Genomic DNA, 10,169 nt, shown 5'->3' on the forward strand with positions numbered 1-10,169 from the left:
CTACCAGGGCTGTTTGATGAGTAATACTGGTGGGCTGAGCAGCATCATAGAATCACCCTTCACAAGAAAGTGGGCTTTAGCACTCTCATCAGGATTCGTTTACTTTCTGCAAGGCTTGAGGGGCAGCACCCAAGGCACAAAGTCCTTGAGTGGAGGCAATAAGAACTTCTTTCTGATACAGCTGTAAGCAGCAATATTTTCTTGGCAGAAGGTGGAGTGATGCAGAGATGAAGAACCAAATTCAATCACTTGGCTGCAGCAGCTCCTCCCCTCCTGAGAGACAGGCCCTTACACTGTTATTTTTGTCAAGACCTGTGCAAGCAGCAGCTGGATGCTGGCAGCCCACCAGTGTACAAAGTACAATGAGAAAGATGATTAATCCAGTTTTCCCCACCGCAAATCAAGCTGAACATTGCCAGTGGCAGCTTCCCTCTCACCCACGCTGTACTTTGACATGCCTTACCCTTAGCACAACACCACAAAATGAGATCAATTGTTCCTGTTTCAAGAGTGATACTTAAAATGACGCTATTCTTCAAGCCAAAGTCTTATTTATACGTTTGTCACAAAAGGCATGGGGTTTATTGATCTGTAGTACACCATGATCAAGCAACAGTTTCATAATCGAATTTTTTTTTTGTCCAGGGAAGTGAAATTGTTTTTCCAGTTCACTACATTAACATAGAAATTTAGTTACAAGCATTTCTTTTCCAAACTGAAAGATCAATTTAATTGCATCATTCTAACATGTATTTTGAAAAGCTCCTCTCAAGTCAGGTTTGTATACAAATAAATGAGCAGTAACATCAAACTAAGAAGAGATTTACCAACACTGAGGACCTTTGCAAATTAATTCCTTGTGATGTCAGGGGAATTAGTGTTTTAACACTAACACAACATATGTTTACAAATGAAAATAAACCTCCTTTCAGCAAAGGTTTCACAGCATGAAATACTGGCCTCCAAATTTAACACTGCATTCCTTCCCACCAAACAGATTTGTTAGGGCAGCTGTATTTTAAGGTACATTATCAACAGGAAGCTGCTCTTATGCAGATACTTATTCAGCAGCACAACAAACACAAGATAGTGAGATACTGTCACATGAGTACTCCTTTTGCCACTGCATGGGCTTAACATGTCCCATGTCAGACAACTACTCTATTCAATATAAAACAGACCTGTAAAAAGACTGGTCATTTATAAAAGTTAAATACTATTTTCACATTAGAATATTTGCTGTTTCAAAGAGATGAACCGTAAGTAAATGAAAAATCAAATTATCACTTATGCAAAAGCTTTATCTGGAATGTAATTTTGACCAACAAGCAGTTAAGAAAGAGACTGTAATTTAAGTACTCAAAAGCTATGTGTGGCCAACTTTTGTAACAAAAGAGATATAAATCATTCATTATCATGAAAAGCTTTAACCTCCTGACTCCTACAAATGGAGTAGATGACTGGAATTTCAAAGAAAATGAGGTTGGCTTCTTTTTATTTAAACAGATGTCAGCTGCAACAATAGGCACTAGGAAAAAAATGTTACTTGGATTCTTTAACAAAGCTTTTACCAAATTTGTAGTAAGTGGCAGTGTAAAATTCTCAAGTCATTTTAAAGCTAACAAATTAAAGGCACACAGTATTAACACGTGTTCATATAACAGGAGATGAGCAGAGGTAAACTTCTTAACAGTGTAATAAGTTATATATGCAAGACATCTGGTACAAGAGTAACCAGAGTTGTAATTCAGCCCTTAGTTATCATCTAGTTCCTGTAAGACTGTATTAGCATGAGAAATGGACAGTCAAAGCTTTGCCCTGAAATTTCTTAAGACTGACTCAACTGAGGAATTACTGGAATAACAAAAATTAGTTCCGGGAATTTGAGAAATTTCACATAGACTCGATGGAAAGATTTGCTATACAATGATTTTGTCTTTTTAATACTAAATGCTTCCAGGGAGTAGTTTTCATTACTGACATTAAATCACAAAATCTGAAAAGTAGGTGACAGTAGACAATTTTTGCATATAAATGGCTAGTATGTCATAAGGATGCATTTGTAGCTCAGAAAAAGTTAGCGTCAGCTTCCAAATTATGTTTGGAAATAGTTATAAATCCAGAACTGAACTGTTTTAGTTATAGAAATATTAGTTACAAGAGTGCAAAAGGAGTCCCTGCAGAGGAGTATTCCCTTTTAACAGGTACAAATAAGGAAACACCTGCAAAGATTTGTTACTTCAAGGAGACAGACCTGCTATTCTTTGCACAAACTTTGCACAAGAGAGATATTGCAGGAGACAGATGTAAATACAGTGCATTTTTTAGATGTAAGTATTCACGTCTGGTTCCAGTATTATCAGGATGGTACATAAATACTTATTACAGAGGTTTTCTTAATGGAAGAAGCCCAGTTTCTCACGCAGCCATTCTTCAGTTAGGTCTTCTGTGTTTCTTATTTCAAATACCTAAACAAAATTGCATTGCAGAAATTCTTGAGGTGATGGTACTTGAAAGGGATAAGCATACAATGAAGACAACTGAAGGCACAATTTGAGCTGTAATAAGCCAGTAACCAAGCTAGAGTTTTCATGTGCTTTCTTGAAAGGATTGGTTAGTATTCTAAAGTAACATCAGTGGAAAATCCACAAGATTAAGTGGCAAGGAATATTCCTAACTGGAACAAGAATACTGTAATTCCTATTTCTAGGCTTCCCTCTTCTTTAAGAGTATGTGGCAACAGCACATGTACTACATTTTAAAGTTACTCTGAAATGGCACCATCTCATAATTGTTATCTCAGCAAAAAAAACCTGTCTATTTGAAGAATACAAACAAGTTTAACATCTGGTAAAGCCAAGTAACTTTTACAAATCACAGAATGGGTTGGGATGGATGAGACCTTAAAAATCCACAGGTTTTCAAAAGCATTCTTCTAGCAACGAAAACAAAAATATTTTAAAATTTTAAATACTGACAACACTGAAAATAAAGCTACATCAGCACCAAATCAGTTATCTGATTCTAATGGTATGGAGCACCTTGCTGCAAAAAGCATGCTCAGGCCAACAGAATGGTTGGGATTTTGAGACTCACAAAACAAGGTTCTCTGTGAACCTGCCATTTGGAGTGAACTTCCTACTTAGTCCTGTCCTCAGCCATTTCATCATTTTAATCTTCTTCAGGAAACAACTCAAGTTTTGTATTTTTTCTTCCTCATTTTCCATCTCTGCTCTGAACACCGCTTTGTGTATTTGGACAGTAATCCACTACTATCAAACCAATACTGATTTTTTTAAAGTAAAAGATAAGGGGAACCCACAAAATTCAGTGTTATAAGAACAGTTTAACAGAAGCCAAGCTAATATGCAAGCCACTGGAAAAATAAAAGGACTCAGCTGAGTCACATGCTGAAATCACACCAGGAGGAAGTCGCAGCATGAGCTAAAATGAAACATAGCTCCGTGAGTGGCAAGAATAAAGCACATTTGAAGTGCAAGTAAGCAACCTGAAGTCAGGCTATCTTCTCCAGCTTCAGAAGGAAAATGATCAGACCTCCATATTCACTCCTAGGCTTTCATTCAAAACCCTTTCAGAGTGAATTTCTCCTACTTGACGGGTGCTAGTAACTCACATAGAGCTAGTCCCCAGGCTTTCACCTTCTAATCATAGAATAGTTAGGGTTGGAAAGGACCTTAAGATCATCTAGTTCCAACCCTCCCTGCCATGAGCAGGGACACCACACACTAAACTATGTTGCCCGAGACTCTGTCCAGCCTGGCCTTAAACTCCTCCAGGGTTGGAGCATTCACAACTTCCTTGGGCAACCTATTCCAGTGCCTCACCAATCAACTCTTCCTTCTCTATTGCTGAAAACTGCCATCCTCCTTGAGCAATCCTTCCTATCAAAAATGCTAGAGTTGTCAGGCCTTTAAGATGCAGTTTCAACAGACCTAAACAAAGATTTCTTGGGGCTGTACTGATTGTTTCCACCATCTTCTCTTCTGCTTCACTCCTATTTAGTTCTGCCAACTTGACATCTAATTTAAAACAAAAAGGTCCTTTCTTACATGGTACAGCTAGAACAGGTAGAAGTTCACAATTCTCTTACTAGCCCAATATACATTTTTACTGGGATGTTACAGTACTCAGTCAGGATAAGGAAGACCAAAAGGGAAGAGCGCTGTTGGGGAATGGTGAAGTCATTTCACATATGAAAAACCCGAAGTGACCACTGACTATTTAGCCTTACTGGTTGGAACCAGAATTTGAAGTCTAGGTACCAATTAAAAGCAGAGATTTCAAAGATTTCCCAAATGACAATTAGGTAGCTTTTTTCATTTTTAAACATATATACACCTAGCCCTAGTAAATGCAGTGATCTCTTTTCATCTCAGTACTGGAGGAAGGAAACAAAAGAAGATTTAGAATTGTTCAGCACTTGGTACACACTAACTTATTCTGGAGGCTATGTTCTGCAAGCATACAACCCCGTAAACAGTGCAGCAAAACTAGTCTGTGCCACACCATACTAAGACTTCTGTCTATTCCTCCCATCAATAAATTCACCCCCCAAAGTAAAGACATCCATCCTACCAAAGGATATGTGTGACTACTGTTCTTCCTAAATCCTCAACCTCCAGAAATCCCCACATGTACTCCTCTCTTCAGACTTCCTAAAACAATCTGTTCAGTGTAATTACAAAGTCTGGTAACATCTTTCTTGCGATAGGTTCAAGCAAGGCACAAGCCACCTTCTGCAACTTGCATTTAAGGAAGAGACAGTTATACCTTAGTGAGTTCAGCTGTCTGTACAAGTTTATTCTTGCTTCCAGCATACATCATCTGCTGTTCAGGCTTACATCCTGTAGTTGTGTGGGAAAACAGAGGTTTTGTTTAGTTATTTTGACTGCAACACTTCAAATAGAATTTCTTCTTTTTTTTGTTTAAAGAATCCAAACTGAAAGCTGAGGTCACTTAGGAAAAGTGACCTATTTCTTTATGCACATTCTCACCCTTGCTCTTACTTTCATATCTAGTACTTGAAAGGCGTTTTCGGAAGTAACACTTGTGCAGGTTGAACTGGTAGTCTCAACATGCCAACATTTCTGAGCCAACATCAAATATGGCAGCAGTCAAACCACAAGAGCCAACAAAGCAGTACCTCCTGCCACTACAGTAATGTGCTGATTACACTACATTCAATTTTTCACCCTCTTGCTATTTCTGGAAGATTCCCATGGTTTTCCTCGTTACAGTTACACAGATCTTTGTATCATATGCCTTTGAGCTGGAGTCAAAACTGAGAACAAGCCAAGTTGGTTCAAATTTGTTATTCTTTTTCCTAATCTCTCCCCAAATACCCCAACTGAATTAGTAGGTCAAAGTGACACACACTCCCCTCCTCCTGCCCTGAACACAGACCAACTTCAGTCATAGTTGAAGTTAACTGTTGTTCAGAGTCCCACCTAATGGTTTTTGTGACTCCAGTGTCAGCCTAACCACTAACTTGTTTGTTTGCAGAAATTTTTTTGAAACAGAAAACCTCAAAAAGGCTTTTGTTTAGAATTTTCTAGATACAAGTACTTTTAAATCCTGCCACCCATAAAGAGCATTGTCTAAGCTCTCTTGTCCTATGAAGTACTGCAAGTCTGCCTGATTTGCTTTTTCAAGGTCTCCCAGAAAGTTTCTTACTGCTTTTCTAAATCACAAAATACCTCTCCTTCAGAAGAGAAGTAACACCCGTAACATTCATGCAAAGATTCTCAGGTAACTAAAGCAGCATATACCCAGTAGCTGCTAAACTTTTACCTATCTAGTTATTCTAGTCCTGAGTAACGAAGGGTAAAACAATGCAATCACTTTATCTTCTTCTATAGGATAACAAGGATAATCCAGTAATACCAGCAACCTACCCTGTTACAACTCAGAACACAGATGGAAACCACAGGAGCAATTCACCTCTTTAAATCCACATCAAGTACATGCAGGTAATTTGGCTATTAAAATCACAGTTCCCTGCACAGGTATGTTTATATTGAGGGTTGATGTAGCACAAGCAGAGGAATCTACTGCTCTATATAAACCTGGAATGATCCAAGATTAATTTCTTTCTTTTGAAACATAGTCTGTTCACCCAGCACTTCCACCTGCCCAGATCTGGGTTATGGAGCCCTCTTCACACTCCTTCACCAACAGTTGTGGCAGCCCTTTAGACCTCAAATCACAGCACTGTTTGGAAGCATCCTCTGATGCCGCTCACCGCATACAGGTCCCTGTAAAACTCTCCTCTCAAGTCCTACGCTAATCCTCTTAGAGTCCTGTTCCTCTCACGGGTAGACACGGGTTCCCATGGTCTCCTGAGGAGAGGAATTTCCCCCCACCCAGTCATTAACATCAGAATAGCAAGATGGACGGGGTGAACAGAAGCCCTCAGGAACAGTGGTGGCATCTTCCAGCCCTCTCCTCACTTATCCCAAGCCTTGTCTGGTCGTATCTTGAAGATTCCCCAAGATTTGAATAGAGGGTGACAGGAAAGCCATTAAGTTAAACCTGCACGACTACATGCAAAGTGCTCTACGCTCCTTTCCTTTACAGGAGGGTGTTGCTGAGCACACCACCAAGAACACAGAGCGCAGGCACATTTAGGAAGACACATCTTTTGGCCAGCTATGCAGGAAGCCAACACTTCCGCTTAGCTTTTAGAAATGGAAAAGAAAGAATTTGTTCTATCATCTATCCTAAATGTCAACCCCTAAAGACAGTGCAACTGGGCAGATGGAAGCACTTGTCATGAGCTGATGGTGTGAACAGAGATTCCTCTCTGCCAGAGAAGTCTCCAGATAATGCCATAGCTTTACAGTGCCTTGCTTCCAGCAGTGGCATAAGCACATCTAGTCTTAAGCACGTGAATCCATATGCTGGCATTAAGAACTCATTTTATCTTCCATAGCAAAGAATATTCCATTTTTTACAGCACATACTAGCTATTATTCACAATGTTCACTCACCAACTGGACTGGAGAAGATAAAGCACAAAGGATAAGAAACTCTTCCGTCTTCATGCTGATACTTGTAACTATACACAATAAATGTTTTTTCTGAGGTTAAAGAAACTAAGAAATCAATGATTTTAATAGCATATAATCATTGGTTATCAGAGCTTCCATATCTGACTTTCAGAACCGACCCTGCCCATCTTCACCAACCTCTCTACCAGTGCTGGGTGCAAGGGCTGTCTCTACGTTACTGTTTCACATCAGAGCTAAAAATCACTGTTTCATCACAAATGCTCCCAGCTGTGTAAAAAGATTTCCCACACCCACCAACATGTTTCTGGCTAGTGAAAGGCAAATTCTTTCTCTTACTGAAATTACAATTCTTCTCTTTTATTAAAAGGCAAATCTTTCTTTGCAGACTAATCACCTCATTGTTTCAGGTGTTTTGCTGAATACGACTCAAGTTTTAGCTAGGACTCCTGTTTTACACCTTCCTACTGCACTACAGTGATGAAAGATTCAGAACAGCACATGGAATAGTGCCAGCCAGCTTTTGAGGCTGGTATTTTCTTCGCTTTTAACTTTAGCGCCCCTTTTATTTCATCTAGTTAAAGAATAATATACTTGTCCCTCTCTTTTCCATTTTTTTGGGTTTTCTTTTATTTTTAAATACAGGGACTCTTCCCTAGATCACATGCCTACAGCACTCCCAGAATCAGTAACTGCAGCAAAATAGCAAGGGCCACATACTGAGAAAGTACCAAAACAGACCCTAAGTTACACAGGCAGTTTTCTACATTTAGAAGTAGTCACATACAAAACTGGAACATTTTACTCACTTCTTTACATTAACAGCAGTGTGGCTTCGCTTTACTTTCCCAAACATTATCTAGTCTAAAGAGAAATAAAAGCTTCGGAAAGGCTTAAATGTGTCAGTCATTGTTCCAGCAAGTGGGACAACTGCTCAGCACATCATAACTGATCCCTAGGTTATCTCACAAAGGAACTATAGGTAAAGTCAAACTACAGGCAAGTATGGGCCCAAGAAGGTGAAGTCCAACTTTGAATGTTTTGAACAGCTTCCAGGAGTAAGACCAAATGCCAGCAGTATAAGAAGGATATCGAGGTTGTCTCTCAGGCAGCTCATCTTTTAGCTCATCAGGAGAAATACCCTGGTAACATTAAACACAATATTTGAGTACATGATCTTGCACGTCAAGGTAAACTAAGAAGGCTAAAGCAGAATAATGGAATAGCGAAACAGCTGTAAGCCAGGTGTATATCTACAGCTGAACTGGTAACCATCTCTCAAATTACTACAGCAGTTTAGGAAAACTCATGTGCTAACAGATTACTATGACCCAACACAAAATTAATGTTAGCATGAGTAATCATCCCTATTTTAGGCATAATGAGTTTAAAAAATATTTCTGGCTCTAGTTGTATGTGCTGGCAGCTATCATGCTTTTCTAACTCTAGTGCTAAACAGAAGAAGCAAGCACTCACTAAAAAGTATCTGCTAAAATCAGCTACATAAATGGTTCTTTTGAAAAAAAAAAAAAAAAAAAAAAATCAGTCCTTCCTCCTAGAGCAAGCAAAAAAGAGTCCTCATTCTATTTAAATGCTACATTAACTCCTACATTCTAGGGAATAAGAGCTATGGTTAATGCTCAAATCCCTGGGAAGGATTTAGTTTTTCCCTATGTACTATTAAGAAACACTACATGCTGGGCTGACCTTATTATGCCACCCATCAAATTTAGAGCCTGCAAAGGATTAGCAATCCTAGCTTCTAATTGATGGCAGACCAGCTCAGATTCAAATACGCAGCTCTATATGGAAACACAGCAGAAACCTCTTCAAACAGCCAGCAGGTGTAAAAAATGCTTTTCACATAGCTGTGTCCTAACAGCTTTAAAATAACTTTTTCTTTTGTGCAATTAATTAGTCAACTCAATTGCTTCTGCATAGTTCCACTATTAATAGTGCTGTGCTTTACATGCAGAGTGACCATGCATTTAAATAAGCTCATGACCCAAATTAGATTAAGAGTTTGATAACAATTTGAAACTAAGGCAGTACCTTAGAGACAACAATACATTGCAGGCTGAAGATACTCTTATTTACAATTCATTTAACAAACCTCATGCTCCTCATCCAGTACCACCAACTGCTTATCCTTGTCGATTTTCACTATAAATCAAAATAAAGAGAGATCAATGTTTCTATCAATTTATACAACGTATGCATGAAGCATTTTAACATTCCCCCACAAGTATATTCCTTGTGCTTCCATTGTGCTGCTTCATACCACGACTTCACAAAATCACTGAGGTCAGACGTGCACAGTCTGAGCGGGGTTCACTGCAATACACTATCCTCAAATTCCGAAGACAGAAAAGTCAACACCCCCCCCTACTTATAGGCTGTAAAACTTACAAACTCAAAATTACTGTGCCTAGATGTCTTTTACTATCATTTTACAAAGAGTGGTAGATTCTGAGCTACAATTAAGTATAAATACTAAGAGCAGATGCAGTCTTGTGTCAGAAAAAGTGTTGCTTTACTGTTAAAATTACAGGCAGAATTGGAAGAACTTAAGTTCATACAAGAAACAGCCTCTTGGCTCATCTCTACCTGTTACAGCAGCAACATTACGTGGGAAGGTAAAGAGACAGAACTTTCTGCAAGACCTTGCAATTTTTGTCAGACTTGTTTTTAACTTACTTATAATGGCAGCATTGTTGGTTTCTTTACGAAACCGGAATTTTCTCAGTTTCTCCACCAGGTCTTCAGCAACATCACAAACCACCAGAGATTCACTCTACAAAAAGGAAACGGCAGAGCGGAGGAAAGGATAAATCTTTCTAGTAAATCAGAAAAAAATCCCCATGTCACGTACGGATGTGCATAAACCCTACTGAAGTGGAACTGCATGCACCCTGTTAAAGTTTGAAAACATACACATAAATCAGAAAATCCATGGATGAACGCAGCTTAAAACAGAACCTGGTAGTAAAACTTGTCTGTTTTACTATCCCTCCTCAAAGCCACACTGTTAACTAGAAATACTTTATTAGCTATTCCCGCAGTGGGATTATTCTCAAAGCTTGTAGAGGTAAACAAATTTTACAGTTCATTTGCCAAGACAAGTCCTGAAATAAGGAAGCC

The 10,169-nt window shown here is 38.9% G+C and overlaps 1 protein-coding gene across 1 annotated transcript; it reads right to left on the reverse strand.

Moving 5' to 3' along the window:
• Nucleotides 1-563: 563 nt before the first annotated feature.
• On the reverse strand, nt 564-9,822 carry GMFB (glia maturation factor, beta; the record flags this gene model as incomplete). Its single annotated transcript, XM_010019350.1, has 6 exons — nt 564-2,468; nt 4,792-4,865; nt 7,011-7,093; nt 8,121-8,170; nt 9,142-9,191; nt 9,726-9,822. Coding segments are annotated over 6 exons (426 nt in total), but the record flags the coding sequence as incomplete, so codon positions are not given.
• Nucleotides 9,823-10,169: the final 347 nt, after the last annotated feature.

This window comes from Nestor notabilis, unplaced genomic scaffold, assembly GCF_000696875.1.
Source record: "Nestor notabilis isolate BGI_N333 unplaced genomic scaffold, ASM69687v1 scaffold7970, whole genome shotgun sequence".
Classification (NCBI taxonomy): domain Eukaryota; kingdom Metazoa; phylum Chordata; class Aves; order Psittaciformes; family Psittacidae; genus Nestor; species Nestor notabilis.